The 27,223-nt window shown below is 51.5% G+C and overlaps 1 protein-coding gene across 1 annotated transcript; it reads left to right on the forward strand.

Moving 5' to 3' along the window:
• Positions 1–867: 867 nt before the first annotated feature.
• NYNRIN (NYN domain and retroviral integrase containing) lies at positions 868–20,112 on the forward strand. Its single transcript, XM_054577876.1, has 8 exons — positions 868–1,065; positions 9,798–10,444; positions 10,564–12,120; positions 12,961–13,091; positions 13,221–13,317; positions 14,857–14,958; positions 15,167–15,268; positions 16,727–20,112. Exons 1-8 carry the CDS (start codon positions 868–870, stop codon positions 19,602–19,604), a joined length of 5,712 nt encoding a protein of 1,903 aa, XP_054433851.1. The 3' UTR covers positions 19,605–20,112.
• Positions 20,113–27,223: the final 7,111 nt, after the last annotated feature.

Genomic DNA, 27,223 nt, shown 5'->3' on the forward strand with positions numbered 1-27,223 from the left:
AGGCAAGTCTGAAAACTGGGGCTGGGAGGCCCCTCCAGCCTTGGGGGCTTCAGGAGGGTCTGGGCTGCCTGCCAGCTCCTGGCTGTCCCCAGACTTGGGGGGAGGGTGGAGAGGCTGTGCTGTTACCGTCTCCTGCCCGCCCGGTTTCCAGCCCAGAGTTTCCTCGGGCCCGGGCCTCCTGGGCTGCCCATCCTGCCCTCTCTTAACCCTTTCCTCGAGGGAGGGAGGGGGCACAGGTCCTCGTTCTCCGGGGAGGCCTGGAGGCAGCGGGATGGGAGAGGGAAACGAAGAGAAAGGCCGGGTCCCTGAAAGCCCCCTCTCGCTCTTCCAAATGCCTCTCCTTCCCCTTCCTATTCCTTCCACTGGGGAAAGGGGAACGTGGAAGGAAATTAACTTTGACCCCTAGATTCTGGCTCTGGGCCCAAAACTTGGGTGGAAGGCAGAGGTTTCCAGCACCCCCCGCCCGTCCCTCAATTCTCCCTCCCCCCTCCTTCCGCGTCCTTTAAGCTGCCCGGCAGTCGGAGAAGGAGTTCATCCCGGAGGGGCTGGCGGAGTGGTGAAGGGGGAAGGGTAGGGGCGGAGGGAAGGGCGGCGGGAGCCCGACCGGTCCCACCCCCAGCTGCAACCCCTGGCAGGAAGAGCTTGTCGTGGGAGCCGCCGCCGAAAGGGACGGAGCTAGGGAAGGCCGGCGCCCGACCGGTGGCGGGTGGGTCAATCCGCCGGGAGGACCCCGGCGGAGGCGGCGGCGCGCCGCCGGGAGTTGGGGGCGTGGCCTGGGCTCCTCTGACACGGGGCTGGGGGAGCCTCCCGCGCTGGGACGGGGGTGACACTTCGGGCGCCCTCCTTCCAGGGGCAGGCGGGGCAGCCATGCTCTTGGCTGGGGGCGACCCTCCCGCGCAGGAATGGGTCATGGTACAGACCAAATCGAAGCCCCGGGTGCAGCGGCAGCGGCTGCAAGTGCAGCGCATCTTCAGGGTCAAGCTGAACGCCTTCCAGAGCCGCCCAGACAGCCCCTACTTCTGGCTGCAGCTCGAGGGACCCCGGGAGAACCTGAGCAAAGCCAAGGTAAACAGCTTCTCCCTGCCCCCACCCCGTCCCTCCCTGCCAGACCCCTCTCCTACTTCGTTGCCACCCGGGGAGACAAGGGTCCCTAGAGGTCCGGGGATCTGGGTTCGGTAGAATGGCGGGCAGGTTCTGAACCATCCTCCCCTCTTTCCAGATCTGCAGTCTTGGTTCCTTCCCTCTGGTTTCTTCTTTCCTTTCTGCCCCACCCCTCTCTCGCGTGCCACTTCTGTCCCTCAAGTGCCGTGAGAGAGGCTTCCCAGCGTGTGGACCCCCATGAGCCTTCCCTGGCCAGGGCCCCACAGTCCACAACTCCCCTCCCCCATCTGGGGAAAAACTTAAGGTCCTGCATTTCTATGGCCTCTGCAACACACCTCTTTGTTCTTCACCAAGAGGCTCTTTTTATCTCTTTTTAAATCTCCTTAAATCCTGGGCTGTGCCTTGGAGTCTGTCAGGGTGCTGGGACGGGAGGGGCCTTAGCGATGCTCTTGAAGCAATGCTGGCATTTTACAGATGAGTTATTGGGGACTGGAGAGGGTCAGGGGCCTGAGTGCTCAGGGTCAGGTAGGTAGGGGTGTCAGGGGCTGGAACAGGAACCCAGAGCTCTGGGCTCCCTGCTCCACTCTTAATGCCCTAGGCAGCCTGTTGCAGGGGCTCAGGGCTGGGGGTGCAGCTGCTCTGGAAGGCACCAGCCCTTAGGGCTGGGTTGAAATCTGGGAGGACGACTGTGGGCTTTCAGATGAAAGGACTGGCTGTATGGGGCTGGACAGTGGGTAGGCCAGGACATAGTGCTCCTCTCTGTATCCTCCCTGGATTCTCTCACAAGCTTCTCCGCCTGGGCCTCTCAAGTTCCCTTTGACCCCCAATTATGGCCAAGGTCTCCTTCTTTCCTAGAATTCCTTTATCTTATCTTTTCCTGGCAGGAATACTACAGCCTCCCTCTTCCCCAGACCACCCCAGCTGGGTCTATACCAACATCCTAATTGGTCAAGGCCATGGGTGGGGGAGGCCCAGAACACACTGGCCAGAGGGCAGGCAGGCTGGCTGGATAGTTCCTCCCTCTGTTGAGCTGCTGCGTCAGCGGTTTTTCCAATTCTGACAGAGGTGCTGGGGGAGGGGTGGGGTGCCTGTCCCTCGAACAGATGTGCAGGAGCCCCGAGATGAAGTTTTTTCAGTAGCTGGGGTAGAGTGGGTCAATAAGAGGAGCCTTTGGGTTGTTTTGGGTTCTTAATCTTCTTGGCACTTTCTGAAGTGCCCAGCTCCCCTGCTCCCTGCTTAAATCCTGGATCAGCTTCTCCAGGCCTGTCTGCTCCTACTCCCACTGCCTCCTCAGGGATCCATCCCTCACACCCCAGCCCTGCTAATGTAACCAGTGGTTCCTTCAGTTTCCCCACCCTGTCTTCCACAGGGGGGAGGCACTGTTTAAGATGGAAATATAGCATGAGGGGGTTCTAAGTAGGGCAGGGAAGGCAGGGAGTATAAGGCTTTGTCCCAGGAGTTAGGGGATCTGGGCTAAATTTGCTGTCACTAAGTTATACTGGGAGAGAGGGATATGGTGCAGAGAGTTTGAGATTGGGGTTTGCTACCTTCTAACTGGGTGACCTGGGTCAAATCACTTACCTTCTCTTGAGCCTATTTTCTCATCTATAAAATAATATAATAACACCCACATTATGGGGGGGCTGTGAGAATCAGCTGAAACAATGCATGCTTATGTACTTTTGCAAAATGTGCAGAGCTGTAGAGTATAGATGTCAGTTGTTGTTAACTAGCTGTGTAACTTTGAGCAAGTCCTTTTCCCTCTCTTAGTCGTGATCTCCTTGTTTGTAAAGTGAGAAGCTTGGATTAATTGCTCTCTAAGGTCAGTATTAGGATGTCTTGTGGTTTCTGTGTGGATGTACTGTGGCTCACCCCAATTCCAGCTGTGGGGACACAGAATCATGCGTTTTGATAACGGCCTACTATACACAGGCCAGCTGGCAGAGAGGTCTCAGTGAGACCAGGGTTGCAGGATGTGGAAGGGCTGAGGATAAGGATGGCTTGTTCTTGAGGGGAAAAAGGGTCAGGACAGATTTGGACCTATCTGGAGAGGGACTGGGTTGTGTTTCTACATCATATGTGGCTGGTTTTCCAGGAAAATCTCTATCAAACTCTAGAGTGTCTTCACATTGTTATGCTGTGGCGGGATTTAAAAAATAAAGACATTGCTCGAATCACATTCCCAGGCAGCCAAAACAAACACTGGGGAGGTCTGGCCACTGAGGTGAAATGAGCAAGTGGAAAGGAGGGTTTTCATAATGATCGGAGTTGCTCAGGGACAAGCCCTTTTGTCCTTCTGGGCAACAATGTGAGGATGAGAGGAGAGGTGACATGGTTACTTCTCCCCTTGATGGAGACTCTTTTTGGAGATGGGAGAGGGAGTTGATTGGGAACCATGACTGGGTTCAGGGAGCTGGGAGACAGGGTGTGGTTTGCTGACTTTTGGCTTGGCTGTCAGATGGAAGTTCATCTGTCTCTTCACACGAACTGTGAGCACTGCACGGTGGAAGTTGGTAGTGGTGAGGGGTATGTTGGAGCTGACTCTGTTAAAATTTCAGGAAGTTTGCAAACCTGTGGGATCCTATTGGTAGTTTGAAATCAGCCATGGTGGGAGTCTTTACACCACAGAAATTGGCAAATGTACCCTGGACATGTGGCTCAGTTGGTTGGAGTGTTGTTCCTTAAACCTAAAGGTCGCAGGTTCAATTCTGGTCAGGGCACATGCCTGGTTTGCAGGTTCAGTCCCTGGTTGGGGCATGTGTGAGAGTAGATTTTTCTCTCCCTTTCTTCCCCTTTCTCTAGAATCTATGGGCATGTCCTTGGGTGAGGATTAAAAAAAAAAAGTGTTTCCAAAATATTTTTAAAAGATAATAAATTGGCAAATGTTACAAATCAGGACTATCTCCCAGTTGTGTTGCGGGCACATTACCTTTTTTTTTTTCATTGCTTCAGCCAATGAAAGGGAAACTTTATTGAGGCCCTAGGGTACAGGGGGAAGGCCGCCCTGCAGGCGAAGAGGTGGCGGAGAGGCCTCATTTAACCTTCTTGTTGGTGTGACCTCCCTTCTTGTGCGCTGTCAACAGCGCCGGAGTGCAGGAGGGTAGAACGCTTGTGGCAGATCACCTTGTTGCAGCTGTGCTTCTGGGTGAGCTGGCGCAGGGAGGGCTCTGTGATGCCACCCTGCAGACACAGCACCAAGGGCAGGGTGGACTCCTTCTGAATGTCATAGTAGTCTGAGAGAGTGCAGCGATTCTCCAGCTGTTCGCCCCCCAAAATCAGATGCTGCTGGTCAGGTGGGATGCCCTCCTTGTTTTGGATTTTAGCTTTGATGGTCTGCGTGGTGTCCCTGGGCTCAGCCTCCAGGACGATGGTTCTGACAGTCAGGGTCTCACAAAGATCTGCATCTCAATGTCTCCTGGGACGGCCACTCTGCTGCCTTGTTGAGAAGAAGAAGCTTCCTTCCTTATTTATTTGTTTGATTGCTTATTTATTTTAATTTTTAAAAGATATTTTTAAAAATACTTATTTATCTATTTAGAGGGGAAGGGAGGGACAACAGGGAGAGAAACTTCAATGAGAGAGAGAAACATCGATCAGTTGTTTCTCGTATGCGCCCGACCTGGACTAAACCCGAAACCCAGACGTGTGCCCTGACAGGGAATTAAACCGGTGCTGACCTTTTGCCTTGTGGGATGATGCCCAACTAAGCCACAGTGGTCGGGGCCCTTCTTTTTTTAAAACTTAATTTTTCTTTTATCCAAGTAATTAGTAATTTAAAAGTCCAATAATTTTGAAAAAGCTCACAGTAGAACACACTGAATCACGGCCTTTCCCTTCCTGACTTGACTCTCTCTTTAGTGCCCTTTCTTTAGTTGACGTTGGCTCTGACATTTGCACACCCCCATATTCCTAAAAAAATTGTAGAGATGTTATCTTTCGATCAATCCATTTTAGATTTTTTTTCACTTCCTATTATTGTAGGTGAGAATTTAACTTCCTTAGATTGCCATCCCCTCTATATCCCCAATATGGTTATTTTTCAATTTTCTGTTAAATCTATATTTAGTATTTGCATCATTATGCCTATGCAAATATCATTAACATCTAAGCTTTGAAGTGTACTATGATTTTGTTTTCTTTCTTTTTTATTTCACTGAGGTTTAGAACCCCTTGCTTTTTAATATGCTTGTTTTTCTTTGTAGCTATTGCTAATCTTACAATGTTCAGTGGCCTCTCACTACAGTTTTCTACAAGGTCAATCTATCAGTTCGAGTTGTTCTTTCAGTTCTGCATTTTTTCTTGGAGACGTCCTTTCTTCTGTCTGGTCTGCCTTGCAGAGCTGTCATCCTGAGAATTTCTGTTTGCTGTCATTTTTGGCATTTCTCTGCCTTTTTTCCCCTTTGTTAAATGTCTTGTTCCATGAACTGAGTGTATTTCACTTTCTTGGGTTGCTAGACCCATCCATCAATAGCTTCATCAGGTCAGGAAGATGGCACGGTAAAGAGCATTCTGATGACAGCTCTCAATGTGGTCGTCTCTTGAGTCCTTCCCTCCAGTCTGAACTAGCTGTCCTCTATGCCTGCTGACATTTGTCATCCTAGAACAGTGCCTGGCACATAGTACATGATCAATAATGATTTGTTGAGTGAATAAACACATTTTGAGAGTTCTCTTTATTATCATCCTGGAGATTGCCTTTGCTTTTTGCCTATGTTATTCTCCTTTCTTCTTCTTGTTGTTTTTTTCTTGATTTGCTGGAAAATACTCTCCCGTAGCTTCCTGAGAAAGGTTTTGTAGGAAGTAAAATGTTGCGGTTGCATATCTAAGGTCATTTGATTGATACTTTGTCTGGCATTGAATTATTATAAGTGGCAAATTATTGTCCTTCAGAAGTGTAAAGGCATTACTCCACAGACTTCTTGTGTTTTAGATGTCAGAGACTATTCTGGGTCCCTGGTCCTTCATATGTGAAGTTTCTTTTCTCTAAAAGTCTGTAGTTTCTCCCGCTGTTCCAGGTTTCGCAGGGAAACCCCTTTGTGTGGGTCTGTCCTCATTCATTGTTGGTTACTATTGTATTCAGTAGGCCTTTCCATCTGGACTCATGTTCTTCAGATCTAGGACATTTTTTGGAAGTATTTCGTGGATGATTTTCTCCCCTGTGGTTTTTGTGTTCTCTCTTCCTGGAACTCCTATTCAGACATTGGACTTTCTGGACTGATTGGTTCACTTTTCATATTTTTTCTCCAATTTTCCAACTTTGACATTTTGCTTTGTTTTTTTGGAGATTTCCTTTATCTTCCATCCCTTTTCTTGGGTCTTTCATTTCTGTCATCCTATTTTTAATGTCTAAAAGTCATTTACATTCTCTCTGAATTCTCTTTTTAAAAATACTTTCCTATTCTTGTTCAGTGTGTACAATATTCTCTATTATCTCTCAGAGGAGAATAGTGATAGTAAACATTTTGAAGTTTTCTTCTCCCTGCCTAATTTCTCTTTCTTCAAGTTGATCCCCTTCCTATGTGCTGTGTGTGTGTGTGTGTGTGCGCGCGCGCGCGCGCGTGTACTTATCTCACATTAGAAGTTTCCTCATGTGTCCAGTAATCTTTGCATGATTAAGAGTGAAGAAAGAGTCAATGGGGAGCTGAGGCTGGGGCTTATGATATTGAGCCTGGCTGTACAGAGATATGGGGGCACTGTCTGTAAGGGAACCCATTTGATGGTCTCTGCTCTTGGGCTGGCTGGATTTCTAGAATGTATTTCTTTCTTTTCTGTCCTGGAGGGTCAGGGCCTGGCTGCTGAATCTCTGAATGGGAAGCATGAGTTTCTCCACACCCAGCTTTCATTGTGGACATCATTATTTGGCTCTCCTCCCTTCCTCCATGTGTTTTGGTATGCTACCTACACTATCAAGTATGATGATAAACCTCTAATCCTAGGACCTGTTTTCAGCTCTCTAGAGAACAAATCTCCAGTGGGTAGGGAGGTACTTGCCCAGCATGTATTTGTGTGTATGTGTGTTTAGGGAGGGTGGTTCCTGAATCTAACTGCTCCACAGATAACTTTACCTCAGTCCACCTTTTTTTATGTTCCCCTTCATTCCCAATTCTACAGTTTCTTGGTGCAGCCATCTTCTGAGACTTTTGTGTATTCTGCAGTGTAATTTTGGATGGTTTTGGAAAGTAGACAATGAATGGTAACTGGCTTATGAAAAAGAAGAACCCTAAGTCAGGTGTTAAATAATAAAGCACTTTGATCAAGTATAGAGCAGTGTTGAACTATTTAATGTACAAGTTGACAAAGGACTTGCAGGACATTGGGCAATATATTTTTACAAACATAACACTCTTTTTCTATGCTTATTTTGTTCCTGCCTCTTATCTACTTTTTCTCCTCTTGGGGGAAAAAGGTCTGGGTGGGCTTTGTGCAGGAAAATTGCTCCAGGTATTTTCTGGATGTATATGCCTGTTTACTTTCCTTCCTTCCTTCCTTCTTTCTCCTTTTCCTTCCTTCCTTCCTCCCTTCCTCTTTTCCTTCCTCCCTTTTTCTTTCCTTGAAAGTATAGATAGCATCGTGTATCATACTCAAAGTATAGACTTTGGAGTCAGAGTGGCTAAGAATCCCAGACTACTATCTTTGTGACCTAGGACATGTGCCTGTCTTTGCTCATCTAAAATGGGAATGATAGTAATTTCCTTAGAGGACCAAGAGAGGAATCAATGAGATATCGTGTGGCACACAGTAAGTGTTCAGTAAATACTCAGATGTATTATGTTGAAAAGTATTTCAGTTCCTATATATCTTTTAGTTTAAACATATTGAACAGGGCCTGACTGATGTGGCTCAGTGGATTGAGTGCTGGCCTGTGAACCAAAGGGTCACTGGTTCGATTCCCAGTCAGGGCCCATGCCTGGGTTGCAGGCCAGGTCCCCAGTAAGGGGCGCATGAGAGGCAACCGCACATTGATGTTTCCCTCCCTCTCTTCCTCCTTCCCTTCTCCCCTCTAAAAGTAAATAAATAAATAAAATCTTAAAAAAATAAAATGAATAAAAATACTGAATAGTTAATGGTATCATAAATATTGTAAGCTCTTTGCACAGAGAGAAAGAAACCATCCACCATCTTCTTCCTCAGGACATCTCTTATTGTTTGCATCTTGTTTTCATGCGGTTAGAATGTGGGGTGCACGGGGCAGGGGAGTTTGTTAAGTTCTGTGAGAGTGATCACGCACCTGGTCAGACTCACCTTTGGGTCCAGCTGATGTCTGGGTGGGAGGAGTTGGCTTGGGATATCTGTTTTGAGCTGGTTTTGGACTTATTAGAAAGGGGTTAGACCCAGGCCTAAGTGCCTGGGTACATTTTGGGCCCTTTGGGGAAGGGGCTGGCAGTCTGTGGCCTGGTCTTCTTCCTTAGATGGAAGAGGTGAGCATAGGCTGGAGCCTGGAAGCACGGGCTGGGCACTGAGCAGAGTTCCCAGAGTGGCCTTCAGAGTCGCTGCTGGAGACCCAGAATGGAGCATTTGTTTTCTAACAGAACTGTCAGGAGAGAGCAGGAAGAACATGACTGTTACCAACAGGGAGATAGGGAGCAACACGAGGGCAAATGCAGTCAGCGTCGGGTGGCTGATGAAGAGGGAGCGCTCGTGCTCCCTTGGGGCTCATGGGATCATGCCGGTGGGACTCAGCCGTGTGGTGAAGGAAGCCAACCTCTCCCAGCCCAAGGACTGCTGAACGCTGAGTGTGTGAGCCCTGTAAGCAGGAGGACTAGGTCTGCCTGGAAAGCCAGAGGCCTCTCTTCTGGTTCAACCATTGTGTGTATCTGCGAGGTTATCTCCTGGATGCTGGCCCAGCAACTTATATCCTCTCCTCCTCTGTCCTCTCTGGGCAACAGAGTTACCATGGTTACGGGTACAGATTGTGCTAGAGACTTTCTGAAGGTGGATTAAGCCAGAATCCCACAGGATTACCCTGTTGTCAATGTGTAGTCAGCCTGAGGAAATGGAGAGCCCTGGTTTCAGGGTCAGACGGATGTGGGTTGTGGTCCTGGCCCAGTTACCCTCAGCTTGAACAAGCCGCATAGCCCTCTGAGCCTGCGAAATGGGAATAGGCTATGCCAGGCGCTAGTCCAAGCACTTCCTGTGTATTAACTCTCAGAAGCTCCATAATAGCCTAATGAGGGCCAATGATTATCCCCATTTTACTGATGAGGAAATGTAGGTACAGGGAGGATAAATAACTCGCTGCAGGTCACCTAAGTCCCTGGCATGTGGAGGGTGCAAACCCCCTTCCCCAGCTATTTCACAATTCTGGAAGGTCAGGGTAGGACTGGACCTTCGGAGTACCTTGTTTAACCTGTCATACAGGTGAAGAGGCTAAGGCCCTGAAAAGATGATAAATTTCCCACAATTAACCTAATTTACTGAGGTCAAATTGGAAGCAGAACCAGGTCCCTTGATTCCAAACCCAAGTGCTCCCTTCTCTCCAGAGCTCCCCCAATCTGTCAGTTTCCTGGACAGAAATGACTGCGTGAGGAGACAGGACCAAGGAGAGAAGGGGTGGCCCTGGGGGAGTCATTGGCTCCTGTGGGGCAGGGCGAAGGTACCTGCTTGATGAAGGGTGGGCCTTCTGGGTTGGGATGCGTGAGCTGGTCGCCACTCCCTGAAGGAATGACTTCCTTGTGTTCTCCCTGCTGTGGCTTCAGGAGTATCTGAAAGGCCTGTGCAACCCAGAGCTGTGGAAGGAGGTTCGCTACCCGCCAGTCCTGCACTGCGCCTTCCTGGGGGCCCAGGGCCTTTTCCTCGACTGCCTCTGCTGGAGTACCCTGGCCTACCTGGTGCCCGGCCCCCCTGGCTCCCTAATGGTGGGCGGGCTGACCGAGTCTTTCATCATGACCCAGAACTGGCTGGAGGAGCTGGTGGGGCGGCTGCGCTGGGGCCCTGCCCCTCTGTTTACCCCCCGGGGGATCTGGGAAGCTGAGGTGACCCGGGCCTTTGGGGCTTTGATCTGGATCCGTGGTGACCAGCATGCAGGGGAACTGCTGCAGCTGCCCCCAGCGGTCCAGGAGCTGCTGCTGAGCCTGGTGCGGGATGCCGCGGGCAAGGAGGACATCATCGAGTGGCTCAGCCGCATTGGCGCCTCCCATGCCCGCTCCGACCCGGAGGTCCTGATCTGCCTTCCCCACCAGCAGAAGGAAGGCTCGTCCATGACGTCCGTGGGAGATGGTCCCGGACCCTTGCTGGAGATGAGGACCCTCCAGAATGGGGGCACGGAAAATTCAAAGAGATTAACCAGCCTGGGAGCCACCCCAGGACAGAACGCGCAGCAGGAGGCAGCAAACCAGCTGGTGCGGTAAGTTCTGGAGAGTTAGTATGGCATCTCTGCCCCTACCCCTGCTTCCCCACCCCAAGGAAATAGTTTGGGACCTAATTGGCCTCCCCACCTTTCCAACAAACTTGGGCTTCCTCCAGGGTCGGTTCCAACCACCAAAGTGGTACGGACAGTGCTCGCAAGGAAGGGCCAGTGCCAGCCTCCAGCGGCCAGGAGTCTGCGAACCACTCACAAGCCTTGTCGCAGCAGAGGCAGGTCCAGAGGGTGGAAGACAAACTCCCCTTCCAGCCTCCAGTGTCAGCCCTGGGCGTGTGTCCATCTTGGAAGGCCTGGGCCCCGGGGCCAGCCTTTGGGCCCCTGTGGCCAGGGGCTATTGCTGCAACCTTCTGGAGGATCAATGAACTGCATTCTCTCCACCTGGCCTGGCTCCTGTCCCAGGCGTGCTTCAGTTTCCCCTTCTGGCAGAGGCCTCTGGGCCCCATTCAGTTCAAGCTGCCAGGGCAGAGTCCTTTGCCCTTAAACCTGGAGTGGAAGCAGAAGGAGCTTGTTCCTTTGCCCAGTGTGGAAAGCCCAGATTGTAGACCAGAAGGGGGGCCAGGAGGAGAGGCAGCCCTACAGAACTGCTCAAGGGCAGAGACCCCCCCAAAAGTCATGAGTTTATTGGTGGTCTCAGGGAGCTCAGGTATAAAGGACAAAGCTAGCCCAGGACTTCCTCAGGTAGGGCCACCTTTGATCTCTACACTCCAACTCCAAGCTGGAAGTGAGCCGGGGGCTCAAGAAAGTGTACAGTGGAATTGCAAGGGGCCAGAAGAAGGGCCTATTCCAGTGCTGCTCACAGGGCAAGGGCCGCCTACAACTCAAGGGGGACCTGTGGGTCAAGGGGGGCTGACAGCTCTGTCAGTACCTGATGCTCAAATAGTGCCTGATACTCTTGAAGTGCCCATGGCTGCAGCAGTGCCTACAGCACAAACTGCACCTGCAAACCCAGTGCTGCCTCCAGCCCCCAAAGTGCCTACAGCCAAAACGACGCCGGCAGTGCACTCAGAATCTGCAGCCCCCAAAGTGCCTTCGGCTCCCACAAAGCCAGCAGCTCATGGGGGGCCCACAGCTCAAAAGGCAGCTGCGGGTCAACCTGTGTCGGCATCGGCAGCTCAAGTGGAGCCTGCAGCTCAGAAAATGCCTGCAGCCAAAACATCGCCTGTGGGTCCTAAAACACCCAAAACTCAAAGCGGGCCTGCAGCTAAAACAGGGTCCACTGCTCCCAAAGCACCTGCGGCCTCCAAAGCGCCTGCGGCCCCCAAAGCCTCCAGAGCTCCGGAAACACCTGCAGCCCAGAAGGCGCTCACGGATCCAGGGCTGGCCTTGGATGCAGCCAAGCTCCTGAGGGAGGTCCAGCCTTTGTCGAGGGGCAGTGCTTCCGTCCCAAAAGGCAAGGGGGAGGCCAGGAAGCAGGGTCTCCAGTCCAGCAGCACCTTGGCTCCCAGCAGTAAGCACCGCTCTCAGGTGGGCGGGCTCCTCGGGGCTTGGGAGGGGGCCCCCAGGCAGCCGCCTCGACAACCACAGGCGAACAGCACAGTGACCAGCTTTCAGAGGTACCATGAAGCCCTGAACACACCCTTCGAGCTGAACCTGTCAGGAGAACCTGGGAACCAGGGGTTGCGACGAGTGGTCATTGACGGCAGCAGCGTGGCCATGGTGTGAGTAGCACGGGGCAGGCTGGGCCTGCCGGGGAGCTGGGGCAGTGTGGGCATTCCTTTTTGTCCTCTGTATGGATGACATGGGGTTCAAATGGGGAAAAGATGGAGGGGAGGTGGCCCACGCTGAGTGGCTACTACATGCTAGGCCGTGGGCGTGGACGTGTCACAGCAGCTTTGCAAACGTAGGTTTCTGTTTTTCCTCTTTGATAAAAGCAGAAGGAGGCTCCGAGAGGTGATGAATATTGCCTAAGGTTCCTGAGCCAGTGAGGGGTCCAGCTGTCCTTTGGGTTCCGATTGTCCACTGCTGAGGCCCATGCTCTTCCCATTGCAGCCTGTCTCACATAACATGGCGATCAGTCAACCCCAGGCGAGCTTTCAAACATTTAGCCCGAACTGTAAGGCCGAGCAGACCTCCTCTAGGAAGTTTTTCCTGACCAACCCTTAGAAGTTGCCCTCTTTGCACTTACTGTATGTAGGTGTCAGCATAAATATATGTAAGACCACTTAATGTGCCAACACACTGGAGTTTTCTGTTCTTTGCTTCCCACTCTAACCTGAGGTCTGTGGGTGCAGAGGTTGCCTGCCTTCTCTTCTTGCCCTGGAGGCCCCTATGCACATGTGCATCCGCACACACATGCGTACGCACACTGTAGGGGTAGGTGAGCCGGTGCTCACGGTATGTTTAGTGAGGGAGCGAAGGGAGAAAGGCATGGTCAGTGCCTGTGGTGCTGCTGGTGGTGCCCGGGCATTGCCCGCTGTGCTGCCCAGGCTCAGGCTGGGGGGAGGCAGGGCCATTCCTGCGTGAGGAAGTGGCTCCCTCACTCCCCACCACGCTTGCAGGCACGGCCTTCAGCACTTCTTCTCCTGCCGTGGCATTGCCATGGCGGTGCAGTATTTCTGGAACCGAGGACACCGAGAGGTCACTGTGTTTGTACCCACCTGGCAACTAAAGAAGAACCGGAGGGTGAGGGGTGAGTTGTCCCTTCCCCAGCCCTTGCAGCAGCCCCCCGCTTTTCCTTCCCTGCCTCTCTGTCCCTGCCATGGCCTTTTCCACGTAGCCCTTCCTCTGATGATCTCTGTCTCCTGCCCTTCACCTCCAGAGAGCCACTTTCTGACGAAGCTCCATTCCCTCAAGATGCTTTCAATCACCCCCTCCCAGCTTGAGAATGGCAAGAAGATCACCACCTACGATTACAGGTGTGCCAGTCTCCAGGCCTCTCTGTGGGGCTCCGGGAACTGGGCTGGTGTGTCAGGTGGAGTCCCGCCTCATCCGCTGTCCGGAGATGGAGGCAAACAAGCCCGAGGGGGTCATTTCAGGGAGGCGGGCACATGACCCTCTGTAGGCAGAGAGAGGGACACAGTGAGAGAGGGCTCCAGTGTTGGCTCTACCCGAGGCCAAGGGGCATTCCTGACTTTGGGACTCTCCAGCTCCGTGTCCCTTAGTTAACAAGCTTTCTTCCCCCATGACCTACGAACTGAGACCTGCTGCCCTGGATGAGATTAGCCCAGGTGACTCCTGGTGCATCGAGTGAGTTGCTCCCCCAAGCAGCTGATTTTGAGTTGAAGTTCATGTCTCAAGGAGCTGCTTCAGTCTTTCCCTTCCCCAGCTCTGGCACTGGGAGGAGGTATGTGTGTGGCTATGTGAGGTTGGAGCTCTGGGTGGGCTCTGAATATGGTGGTTAGACCGGCCCTGTCTCCTAGCTGAAGCCCAAATGCCTCCCTACGTGCCAATCCTAAGCACCCAGTCCCCAACATGGTTGCACAACCAGTGTGCACAAGGGGGTGTCCCTGATGCTGCCTCTGTGGGGGCAGGGAAGGCTCAAGTCACTGGTCCTGGGCTGGAGTCCATGCCCGGCAGACACCGGTCTTGGCTTCACCGCGGCACCTCCCGAGCTGGGCAGGGAGAAATTCTGTTTCTCCACGCTTTTCCCAAAACCTGGCACCCATTCAGCCTTCAGGCCTGGGAAGGGCTGGGCAGGGCAGCCCAGGCATCCCTCCTTCAAGAGCGAGGCCCCTCGGGGAGGTGTTTTGAGTGCCTGTAGATTCAGGCGTGAGTTCAAGGGAAGATGGCTTTTCTGAAGGAGGCCCCTCTGCTGGGCACCTGTGGAATAGCATGTCCGGGGCCGCCCACACGGCAGTCCTCAGGGAGTGCCTAAGGAGGTGGCCTTCGCTCTTTCCTGGTTAAAGAGATTAAGGAGAAGTGACCCTTGGGACATGGATTTGTTTATTCAGGTGTGTGTTTTTCTATGTGTACTACTTGAATGTTGTGTGTTGGTGAAGAGTAATAATGGAAAATTTGTGTGTATGCTGTGTGGCAGACACTGAGCTAGATACTTCAATATGTTGTCATTCAGTTTAATCCTCAAGGCAATGTATGGGAGGTATTTTATGGTTTACAGATGCAGAAACTGAAGCAGTAAAATGCACGTATGGGTGTGAACGAGTGCGTGGGTCTGTGTGGGTGTCTGTGGTTGTGTGTATGTGAGTGCCTATGTGTAAAATAAGGGTCTGTGTATGTATATACAGTTGGGAGGCGTCCATCTCAGTTCACCCTCCCAGGGGCTAGTCGTGACCCCAGGTAGCCACAAAGACAAGGGGATGGGGGAGCCCCGCTTCCCCACTACCAAGGGCAGTCTTTGTCCAACACAAAGGGAAGCTGCAAGTTCATTTTCCCAGAGGCTCGGGGAAAGGAGGGGCTGGTCACTGGGCCATTAGTGACTCCCTCTCTCCTTGCAGGTTCATGGTAAAGCTAGCAGAGGAGACAGATGGTGTCATCGTCACCAATGAGCAGCTCCACATCCTGATGAATAATTCCAAGAAACTGATGGTCAAAGATCGGTGAGGGGGTTGGGCTGTTCCCTTTGAATGTCAGGCAGACCACGGCAGTAGGGTGTTGAAGCAGGGAGAGGGCCCTTGGGACAGTGCCCACCAGCACCTGCCGAGAGGAGATGTGGGTCTCTGCCCCTGTGGAGATGCCCAGGCAGCAACAGGGTGCGGGCAGGTCAAGGGCTCCCCTGTGACTGTGCCTCCTCTCTTCCGCGTCCAGCCTGCTGCCCTTCACCTTTGCGGGAAACCTCTTCATGGTGCCCGATGACCCCCTGGGCCGTGATGGCCCCACCCTGGATGAGTTTCTGAGGAAGCCAAACAGGTAACGGGTGTCCCCTGTATCCCAGCCCCTCCCGGGACTGACCAGAACCTTCCTCTAAGTGCCAGCCAGCATTTGTCTAGTGCTTAATAGGGAGCAGAGTGATTTGACTTTTTCACGTCTTTATACTTTTCCCACTTACTTATGTAACTGTAAACCACTTCCAGGATGGTTTTGCAGCTTTACAGGTTTGTACACATGCTTTAATATTATACATATCCTTCCACAACTGGCATTTGTACTCAATTTTTATTATTTTTTTCAAGATGTTAATTCATGTGGCTCTCTTTAGTGGCTGTGTGGTATTCCATCACAGGAGTACCCAACAGTTACCGGATCGCTTTTGGAGGGCCACTGATGGTTTCCTAGAATCATGCTATTGGAACCAATGCTGCAGCCTTGTTCTTGTTCCACTGGGTACAAGAGCAACTGTGTCTAGAGTCTATGCCAAGTAGAATTTTTTCCACGTTTATTATCCCCTTTGGTCCTTACAACTTGAGTTTGACATTCATGACCACTATCCTCATTTTACAGATAAGCAATCCAAGACTCAAATACTTTCCTAAGGTCCCTTTGCTGGTGCCAGCAGAACTAGTTGGCCATAATGCAGATCCTCTGGCCTTTGCTCCCTCCAAGCCACCTTTTTGCCCATCTCCCAGGTGCCTGAGCCCAGCAGGGGACTGTGGTGGACTGTCTGGTCAGGGCACTGTCTCCTGGGCCAGTTTTCCCGAAACTCATCTTCTCAGTTTGGAAAAAAGTGACATGGTTGAAGTTGGTCTGCTGTGTCCTCCCAAATCCCTAGTCAGGCCTCCTTCCCTCTCGACCTTTCCCTGGCTCACTCGTCCTGGGGTCAGGTTGGAAGCAGCAGTCATCTAATTCTCATCAAACCACTGACTTAAAACTGGTTGAAAATGTCAGTTGGTTGCCCTGGCCGGTGAGGCTCAGTTGGTTGGAGCATCATCCTGTAACTGAAAGGTTGCGGGTTTGATTCCCAGTCAGAGCACATACTGGGGTTGTTGGTTCGGCAAAGAGCACATGTGATTCCCCTGTCTGGGTGCGTCGTGGAGGCAACAAATTGATGCTCCTCTCTCACATCGATGTTTCTCTCTCTCCTTTCCTCTCTAAAAAAGCAATGAAAAAAATGTCCTGGGGTGAGGATAAAAAAAGAAAAAAGAAAAGAAAGTGTCACTTGGCTAATGAGGTTTTGGCTGGATAAGCCTTCAAAGTACGTTGAAATCTCCTATTGAGGCCCGGCACAGGGTGGAGGCAGAGGGAGTACCTGTGGGCGGGTCCTGACTGAGGCTCTGCTCTGTCACAGGCTGGCACTCTGCCCAACCTGAGCAATAGGTTGGGGCTCCCCAGGGTTTCCACAGGTGCAGTTTCCCCTTTGGTTGACCCCTTGGGGTAGGCTGTCCTTCTCCCTACTCCGCAGGGTTCCTCCACTCTGCTCTTTCGGTACAGGTTGGACACCGACATTGGCAACTTCCTGAAGGTGTGGAAAGCTCTTCCTCCCAGCTCAGCCAGCATCTCTGAGCTGAGTGACACCGCTGATCCAAGGCCGCTGGAGAGTCCTCAGAAAGTGGAAGAAGTCAGGGAGGAGAAGGAGGAGGGACAGGATGAAGAGCCGAGTCAGAGGCAGGATGAGGAGCCCATGGAGGAGCAGGGCATGCAGAGAGCAGCCGAGGAAGAGGAAGAGGACCTGGACTCCTCGCTGGCGTCGGTTTTCAGGGTTGAGTGCCCTTCTCTTTCAGAGGAAATCCTCCGGTGCCTCAGCCTTCATGACCCCACCGACGGAGCCCTTGACATTGATCTCCTTCCAGTGGTGGCTTCTCCGTCCCTAGGCATCCCCTGGGATGGGCAAGCTCCCTGCCAGCAGGTTCTTGCCCACTTGGCCCAGATGACCATCCCCAGCAACTTCACCGCGCTCTCCTTCTTTGTGGGATTCATGGACTCCCACCGGGAAGTCATCCCTGACTACGAAGCCCTTGTGGGCCCCCTCCACAGCCTCCTCAAGCAGAAGCCAGACTGGCAGTGGGACCAGGAGCACGAGAAGGCCTTTGTGGCCCTGAAGCGAGCCCTGGTGTCTGCCCTCTGCCTGACGGCCCCCAACTCCCAGCTGCCCTTCCGCCTGGAGGTGACAGTGAGCCAGGTGGCCCTGACGGCTACTGTCTATCAAGAGCACTCAGGGAGGAAGCACCCCATTGCCTATACCTCGAAACCCCTCCTCCCTGACGAGGAGAGTGAGGGCCCCCAGTCGGGGGGAGACAGCCCCTACGCTGTGGCCTGGGCTCTCAAGCATTTTTCCCGCTGCATTGGAGACACCCCAGTGGTCCTGGGCCTTTCCTACGCTGCCCGCCCCACCGTGGACCCTGAGGCATGGGACGGCCGCAGGGTTTCGAAAGCATGGCTGATCCGATGGTCCCTCCTGGTACAGGACAAAGGCAAGAGGGCCCTGGAATTGGCCCTTCTCCAGGGCCTGCTGGGGGAAAACCGGCTGCTGACACCCGCAACTTCCATGCCTCGTTTCTTCCAGGTTCTGCCTCCTTTTTCTGACTTGTCCACTTTTGTCTGCATCCACATGTCAGGCTATTGCTTTTACCGTGAGGACGAGTGGTGTGCTGGCTTTGGCCTCTATGTCCTGTCTCCCACCAGCCCACCCGTCTCCCTTTCCTTCTCTTGCTCGCCTTACACACCTACCTATGCCCACCTGGCTGCTGTGGCCTGTGGCCTGGAGCGCTTCGGCCAGTCCCCCCTCCCTGTGGTTTTCCTCACGCACTGCAACTGGGTCTTCAGCCTCCTCTGGGAGCTCCTGCCCCTGTGGAAGGCCCGGGGCTTCCTGTCCTCCGATGGGGCCCCGCTACCTCACCCGAGCCTGCTCTCCTACATCATATCCCTCACCTCTGGCCTCTCATCCCTTCCGTTTATCTACCGAACCTCCTACCGTGGCTCCCTGTTTGCTGTGACAGTGGACACCCTGGCCAAGCAAGGTGCGCAGGGGGGCGGGCAGTTTTGGAATTTGCCAACGGATGTGCCAGCCCCCATGGTGTCTCCCCATACTATGGACAAGAGGCCCAACCTGCTGGCATTACAGCTGAGTGACAGCACCCTGGCAGATATCATTGCCAAGCTGCAGGCTGGGCAGAAATTGTCTGGCTCCTCACCATTCAGTTCTGCCTTTAACTCTCTCAGCCTGGACAAGGAGAGCGGTCTGCTTCTGTTCAAGGGAGATAAGAAGCCCAAGGTCTGGGTAGTCCCGAGGCAACTCCGGAGGGACCTGATTTTCTCTGTGCATGACCTCCCCGTGGGGTCCCACCAGAGGCCCGAGGAGACCTACAAGAAGTTGCGGTTGCTGGGGTGGTGGCCTGGGATGCAGGAGCATGTTAGAGATTATTGCAGGAGCTGCTTGTTCTGCATCCCCCGAAATCTAGGCAGCGAGTTGAAGGTTATCGAGTCCTTGTGGCCCCTCAGGTCAACTGCCCCCTGGTCGAACCTGCAGATTGAGGTGGTGGGTCCAATCACCGTAAGTGAGGAGGGTCACAAGCATGTTCTGATTGTGGCTGATCCCAACACCAGGTGGGTGGAAGCGTTCCCGCTGAAGCCCTACACGCACATGGCTGTGGCCCAAGTGCTGCTTCAGCATGTGTTTGCAAGGTGGGGCGTTCCCGTTAGGCTGGAGGCTGCCCAGGGCCCCCAGTTTGCCCGGCATGTGCTGGTGAGCTGCGGGCTGGCCTTGGGAGCCCAGGCTGCCTCGCTGAGTAGAGACCTCCAGTTCCCCTGCCTGACGAGCTCAGGGGCCTATTGGGAATTCAAGAGGGCCCTCAAGGAGTTTATCTTCTTGCACGGCAAGAAGTGGGCAGCTTCCCTGCCCTTGCTGCACCTGGCCTTCAGGGCCTCCTCCCTCCAGGCCACACCATTCCAGATCCTGACGGGGGGCCAGGAGAGGCTGATGGAACCCCTGTGGTGGGAGATGAGTACCGCGAATATCGAAGGGCTCAAGATGGATGTCTTCCTGCTGCAGCTGGTGGGGGAGCTGCTGGAGCTCCACTGGAGGGTGGCTGACAAGGCCAGTGAAAAGGCAGAGAACAGGCGTTTCAAGCGGGAGAGCCAGGAGAAAGAGTGGAACGTGGGCGACCAGGTCCTCTTGCTGTCCCTCCCCAGGAATGGCAGCAGCGCCAAATGGGTGGGTCCCTTCTATATTGGGGACCGGCTGAGCCTGTCTCTCTACAGGGTCTGGGGCTTTCCAACCCCGGAGAAGCTTGGGTGTATCTATCCTAGCAGTCTGATGAAGTCCTTTGCCAAGAGTGGCACCCCCCTGTCCTTCAAGGTCTTGGAGCAGTGAGTTGAAGCTGTGGGGGAGGCCACACCCCCAGTGTCCTGGGCTGCTGCTGCTGCTAGGCCTCCCCCTCCCCCCATCAGTACTCCTTTCGAAAGCCCCGTGGGGGCCTCCATGTGCCTTTTGTGAAGTTACTTCATAAAGCTTTGCTGAATCGCCTTGAATTGGGGACCAGCGTCCCTGTGGGAGAACCTGCTGTCAGATAGGGGCCTCTGGCAGTCTCACCCGGGGGAGCGCGAAGGCCCCTTACTGAGGTAGGCCAGGCTCAGTGTCTCTCCCCAAGTATCCCCTTCGCCCTGACACATGTGCAGGTGTACACACACGAACATGCCCACGCACACCCAGAATCTGACTTCTGGCTACCTAATCCAGGAACTGTGGCTCAGGATCTCAGAACTGGAACCACACATTCCCCTCGAACAGGAACCTCAAATGTAGACTCCTCCCCCGATCTTCATTTGGGGACCCTCTGCCCTTGAAGTTGTCACAGTTGACACAAGTCCATGCAGGCTGTGGAGAGGTAGTCTGTTCCCAGTCTCATGGTCGGCTTTCTCAGGCCAGGCCGGCCGGCCCAGCTGCCAGTCCCGGGCCCCTAGACTTGGAGCTGGGGTGGGAGGGTGGGCCAGCTGCGGATGAGCTTGTCAGCACAGAAGGGCGAGGGGGAGACTGAGACAGCCTACCTCGTTTGACTCCAGCCATTGGAGACAACCCTGACCCCTGCGGCGATGGTATCGACCCCACAGGAATCAAGGATCGTGATGCCAACTATGGCATCTACCTGAAGAGCTGCTTTAACTAGGCCAAGGGGCCCGGCCTCTCTTTGAAGAGGGGAAGGTGTCTGAAATGAGCAGTGTGGCAGACGGTGAGGTGCTGATGTGGCTCTACCTCCCAACCCCCCTCCAAAGCCCACAGCCCTCTCCTCCTCCCGCCTCCACTGTACCTTGCCTCCACTGCATCCCCAGCCCCCACAGAGTGTGTGACTGCTGTGGTTGGCTCTCTCCCCCACCCCAAATTTCCTGGACCTGCTTTCTGTGGGGAGCAAAATCTGGGCTTTGTCAGAGAACTGCAAAGAGCATGCTTGCAGCAAGAGTGAGTTCCCGGAAGTGTGTGTGCTTAAACGCTCACCCTCTGAATTGCTACTGCCACTGACAAAATGAACTCCAGTGAAGGCCGGCACGGCACCGCACCCCACTGGTTAGGCCTCTTATTTCTCCAAAGCTGAGCCAGTCTCCTGGCCTCACTCAGGTTGCCTGCACACTTGGCATTGCAGGAGCCAGAGTAGAACCTGCCATAAAGTCAAATTTGATTGACAGCCAAAGAAATGCCCAGAGAGGGAAGTGACTTGCCTAAAGTCACACAGCTAGTGTGTGGCTGAGCAGGGACTGGGATTAAGTTTCCTGATTCTCAGTTCACCTTAGACGGGGTTCTGGTGACAGGCTCAAGTCAGAGAATCCCTCAAAATCCTGTACTCCTAGTTACCTCCAACTCCTCACCTCCTGTTTCTTATAGGCAAACTACTAGATGTTGCCCTTAAACCATTTTCAGCTGTTCTGTCCAGGAAAGAATGATTGGGAGACGAGAAGTTGAAAGGTGAGCTGTGGGAGTGTTAGCAGAGACCTCCTCTTTTCCTCCCCTCCCCACTTTTTTTCCCTCTCTATGGTATGGCCAACCTCATTCTCCCTCCCCAGTGCTATACCCATCCCCCCTGTTACCTACATTTATGATCTTATACCTTTTTATTTTTCATTTATCAATAAAAAGGTCAATATGGAGCCAATGTCCAGCTCTTTTGTTATCTTCAGTTATGGGAGTGAGGAGGGTGGGGCGCAGCCATGGCGCATGGCTGTTGCGTGTTTCCCGGGCCAACTTGCAGATCTGGAGACCTGGGTGGCACCTTCTCAGGTTCATCCGACCCAAGCTCTTATTTAACAGACGAGACCACCACTCAGGTAAGGGATCTGAAGGCCCCCACCCCGCTGGTTCATGGCAGGGCCTGCAGGAAAGCCCGGGCTGTGGCTTCCCAGCTAGTGTTCTTTCCAGTTTATGTCTCGAAGACAGGCAGGGTGGGAAGGTGAAGGAGGACTGGCGTAATGGCATGGCATCAATGCAGAACCAGCTAAGTTGTCCTGGAAACACGCCAGAACTAGGTTTGAATACTGACTCTGTGTCTGTTACCTAGGTGGTCTGTTTCCTTAGGTCTCGGGTTCCCCATCTACCAGATGCATGGTAACAATTCCTAAATTACGGATGGTGCAAGGACTGTATGAAATAATCTTTGCGAAGAGGCTTCTGCGGTGCCGGGTGAGGAGTAAGCATTTGTCAGTCATGGATTCAGTGTGTGTGTTCCCCCCAAATTCCTCTGTTGAAACCTTAACCCCGAGTGGGATGGTATTAGGAAAAGGGGCGCTTGGGAGGCAATTAGGTTTAGATGAGGTCATGAGGGTGGAGCCCTCATGATGGGATTAGTGTCCTTATTAGAGGAGGAAACCCCCCCCCACACACACACAACAACAACACAACAAAACTAGGCTTGCTCTCAGTATCAACTTTGTGAAGCTACAGTAAGAAGATGGCTGTCTTCAAGCGAGGAAGTGAGCCCTCCCTAGACGCTTTATTTGCTGGCACTTTGGTCTGGAATATCCAGCTTCTGGAACTGTGAGAAATACATGTTCTGTTGTTTAAGCCAACCCAGTCTGTGGTGTTTTGGTTATAGCAGCCTGAACGGACTACGAGGATCACATGGTAGCTAGCATTTCCTTCCTGCTTCTAGAACTCCCGAGGTTACTGCCCCTCAGGCTCAGAGAACTTCTTACCCTGGCCAAGCTTCCCGACTTCAGGCCTCTGCTTCTTGCTGCCTTTCTTACCTGCCCACACTGAAAGGCAGTGCACATGTATGTGAGCTGACAACTCCCAGTTCATCTGTACACTGCCATTCAGTATTTGTAGAGCACCTGCTGTGTGCCGGGCCCTGACTAGGTATGGTGTAGATAGTAGGTTACATGAGTGACATGGGTCTCTGCCCCTTTGGAGCCCACAGTCAGGTGAGGGAGACAGCCCAACAAGCAAACACAGTTCAGAGTGGTAAGGGAAAGGGCGTGGCACAGCAGCCCATGGCACAGGGGCCTGAGGTCTCAGCTCACACATCATTCAGACAGGTCTGGTCTTCCCTGACTCCCTGCACCAGGAATAATGTACAGGTTTTTGGTACGGGGAGGAGAGTGAAAGGTTCAGAACTCCTAAGTGGAAGACTGATCAGAAAGGTGGCCCAGCCCATCCCCAGTAGGGGGCGTGCGAGAGGCAACCACACATTGATGTTTCCCTCTGTTTCTCCCTTCCCCTCTCTATAAAAATAAATAAATAAAATCTTAAAAAAAAAAAGATATGCGTGTCAGCAAAAACCTCTTCATTTTTTACTCAAGATAACTTTAAGCAGTATCAGATTTTGTGCACATTGGCTTCTTGGGCCCTCTGATGGTGAGATGTCTCTTCTTCACTGTCAGACAATTTACAAGGTCTGAGCAGAGATTGAAAAGGAGTGAATAAAATGGCTTGTCCACAGCTGAGCACCTTGGGTACTAAAGACTACGAATCACTGCTTCTCTCATTTACACCGTCACTTCCCCCGCCCCCCTTGGGGGCACTGGCTGGGGGGTTTGGCCAAGTTTCTAACTGAGAAATTACAAAGTCATTAGCATGCAGACAGTCTCATGACATAAGCAATCTATAAAGAACGTTCCATACTGTACCCCATTCCCACATTAAAACATACATAAACTATTTGGTGAGATTAAGAACCTCCCCCTTCCCCTAACTGCCGTAAGCCATGCTATAACCATATTTTCTTAGCAATCATTTACTAAGTCCTGTGTTCATGGGTAAAGGTGAACATACCTGAAAGAAAGAAGCATTATAACAGGTAAATGACCACTGTAAAACGAAATAAAAATCCTGCCTACTCTTTAAAGATTCTCCAAGAATCCTTGGGGCATGTACAAGTTTTAACTTGTTTATTAATTCATACAATAACAGTAAGTTACATATCTTGAGTACTTTCTTTGTGCCAGGCACTGTTCTAAGTGCTTTTCAACCCTGTCAGGTAGATACAATTATTTTCTCCATTTATAGATGTAGAAGATGAGGCACCGTGAACTGACTTGCTCAAGGTCGTGTGCAGCTGCTCAGGGAGAGGCTCCCATGCCCACCACCTTGACCACGGTGCTCACCACCTCTCATGCACGTAGGTTAACTGTGTTCCTAGAGTTCCTTTCCCTCCACAATCTATGGCCTTGCCATCTTTCATTAATATGTTATATAATGTCAGTTAAGATTTCTCCATTTCAGTGTGGCCCAGATTGATGTAATGTTTAAACTAAAACAGGTCCTGATTTACCTCATTTGGGTCCAAGAATGCTTCCTTTGGCCCTGTTAAGTTTTGACTCAAATACCACACTCTCTTTTTCCAAGAAGTGCCATTTTCCCTCAGCTAACGAAGGGTGTTATTTCATAGGTTTCCACATTCTTGTAGATGGTGAAAAATGAAGTAGGGATATTGCAGCAGCTGGATTGCAAAGGACCTCAAAAATCCATGTTAAGAAATGTGGATTTCATTCTGAGACCCACTCCCCTACTGGGGATTCCCTTGAAGAGCTCTAGACAGTGAAGTTCATTCAGATAGATCACTACAGCAATACTGGTGCATTGAATGGACTAAGGGAGGCAAAACTGGAGGCCAAGGGGCCAGTTAGGAAGCTTTTGTCAAGCTCTGAGAGGCTGGTGGTTTGAGCCAGAGTGGATGGAAAACAATGGATGGAATCCAGGGATATGAGTAATTGGATATGGGGGTTATGGGAGAAGGAAGAATTGAGGATAAGAGCTGGTATTTGGTTGGGGCAACAGGGAGGTTCCATATGGAGACACAGGGAATGAGGGAGGGAGAACAGATTTAGGGAGGAAAGACTCTAATTTCAGTAGGTTGACTTCAAGGTGGGATATACAATGTATAGGTCTGAGATTTAGGAGGGAGATTCTAGATAGAGATAAACAATGCAGAAGTTGCCAGCACATGGGGAGACATTCCTGCTTTTGAGAGTATGTCAGATAGAAGGAATCCTAGGGCAGAACCTTGAGGAAGACCAACATTTAAGAGGCGGGCAGAGGTAGAAGAGGCCTGGAAAAAAAAATGGGGCTTGGACAGAGACGTAGAGGGAAAGCCCAGAGAGTACACAGTCAGGGAAGCCAGGTCAGAGAGTGCTTCTAGAAGGAAGGGGTAGCCAACAGGGTCAAATGTTAAGGAGAGCCCCAGCAACAGAAGGTCTAGGAAGTGTCCTTTGACTTTAGTGACATGGAAGTAGTGACCAGCTCAGTGTAATTTAGGTGGAACTGTGGAGGCCACAGTTGACTTAAGAGGTAACTGGTGAGCATAGATCTTTGGCTCTAAAGAAGAGGGGAATGATGCCTTTTAGCTGTGGGGGCATATAGAGCCCAGAAGAACTATAAATCTACAACCATTTCCACACCCATTTTTTCTCTTTTAGGTTTAAGAGACTTGAATTTATTTAACTGCTGAAGGGAAGGAGTAAGTAGAGAGGGAGAAGTTGAACATATAGGAGAGATAAGAGGAAAAGAAGAGGGTATGTTTGGAAGAAGTGGAGTCCATGGCTGGAGGATGAAGATAGCTGCATTGGCAAGAGGAGGGACACATATTCTACTGAGCCAGATAGGAAGAAGCCCAGATGAGGAGGATGGTGAGTTTCTCGATGTGGTGATGGGATGGACTCCAGATTGGTGTTTCTGCTTTTTCAGTGAAATAAAAGGTGAGGCTGTCTGCTGCTGGCAAAGTTGGTGGGGTAGAGGTTTAAGGAGAAAACAGGAGGCTTCACTTGGATTCTAGGGAGGGTGAGGAAAAAGGCTGGCAAAAGAAACCACAGAAAAATTGTCAGGAGCAGGGGTCCTCCACCCCTAGGCCAGGGACAAGTACTGGTTTGTGGCCTATTAGAAACTGGGCCACACAGCAGGAGGCAAGTGGTGGTGAGCAAAGCTTCATTTGTATTTACAGCTGTTCCCCATCGCTTGCATTACAGTCTGGGCTCTGCCTCCTTTCAGATTAGCTGTGGCATTAGATTCTCGTAGGAGCAGAAACCCTACTATGAACTGCTAATGTGAGGGATCTAGGTTGAGTGCTCATGATGAGAATCTAATGCCTGATGGCCTGGGGTGGAGCTAGGGCAGTGATGCCAGCCCTGGGGAGTGGCTGCAAATACAGACTATCATTAGCAGAGAGGTTTGACAGCACAGAGACCATAAGTCAATTGCTTGCAGACTCATATCAAAACCTTGTCAGTGAGTGGCAAATGATGATTAAGCTGCATCTGGTGGCAGGCTCTAAGTCAGAATATGACACTTATTTTAGTCTGTGCCACTCCTGTCTGCTCTTCTTTTCTGCACTGTGCACTTGTGTCAGTTGCAGTTTTGGTAAGCCCACAAGCTACCCTAGCCAAAATAAGTTACAAACGAACAGTGCTGGAGAGCTTCTTTGGAAAGGGGGAAAGATTCAGTGATGAGACAGCAGTAGACTCTAAGACTGCCAGCAAAAAGAAAGCTGAACTCAAAAGAAAATATCAAGAGTCCTACTTAAGTTATGGGTTCATTGCAACAGATGATTCACATTCTCTAAGCCTGCTTTATATATGTGGTGGCTGGCTATACGAGGAAACCATGAAACCATCAAAACTGCTTTACCACATGGAGACCAAGCACCCTACATTAACAAACAAGGCTTTGGAGTTTTTCAAAAGAAAAAAAAAAGGTGAACACAAAGAACAGAAGCAGTTATTGAAGGCCACCACTTCATCCAACGCGTCTGCACTGAAAATATTATTCTTAGTGGCTAATCACATTGCTAAAACTAAAAAACCCTTTACTATTGGTGAAGAATTGATCCTGCCAGCTGCTAAGGACATCTGTCATGAACTTTTAGGAGAGGCCACAGTTCAAAAGGTGGCATGTGTTCCTCTTTTGGCTGGTACCATAACTAGACAAATTTGTGAAACAGCAGAGGATACTGAGGCACAATTGTTAGAGAGGGTTAATGAGTCACCATGGCATGTGATCAAGGTTGATGAGCCTACTGATGTTGACAATAAGGCAATAATGCTTGTTTTTGTGCAATATATTTTTTAGGAGGTTGTGCATAAGGATATGTTATATGGGTTTTTTGTTGCTAACCAACACGACAGCTGCGGAACTATTCAAGTCTTTGAATGATTACACATCAGGAAAGCTGAATTGGTCATTTTGTGTCAGCATATGCACGGATGGAGTGGCTGCCACGACTGGATGTCTTTCTGGTTTCACTACTCAGGCGGAAGAGGTCGCTTCTGAATGTGAGTCTATGCACTGTGTCATCCATAGGGAAATGCTGGCTAGCCAAAAAATGTCACCTGAACTTAACAGCCTTTTGCAGGATGCTATTAAAATTATCTACCACATTAAAGTACATGCCCTTAACTCAACATCTGTTCACACAGCTCTGTGAGGAGATAGACCCAGAGCACACACGTTTTCTCTTATACACAGAAGTGAGATGGCTTTCTAAAGGTAGATCACTGGCGAGAGTTGTTGAGTTG

Source organism: Pteronotus mesoamericanus, unplaced genomic scaffold (assembly GCF_021234165.1).
Source record: "Pteronotus mesoamericanus isolate MK-2021 breed Mesoamerican mustached bat unplaced genomic scaffold, CSHL_Meso_final contig_46, whole genome shotgun sequence".
NCBI lineage: Eukaryota > Metazoa > Chordata > Mammalia > Chiroptera > Mormoopidae > Pteronotus > Pteronotus mesoamericanus.

Coding starts and splice junctions, on each gene's coding strand:
- NYNRIN (XM_054577876.1), top strand. CDS start 868: ATGCTCTTGGCTGGGGGCGACCCTCCCGCGCAGGAATGGGTCATGGTA. Junction 1,066..9,797: donor AGAACCTGAGCAAAGCCAAG/GTAAACAGCTTC, acceptor CTGTGGCTTCAG/GAGTATCTGAAAGGCCTGTG. Junction 12,121..12,960: donor GGCAGCAGCGTGGCCATGGT/GTGAGTAGCACG, acceptor CCACGCTTGCAG/GCACGGCCTTCAGCACTTCT.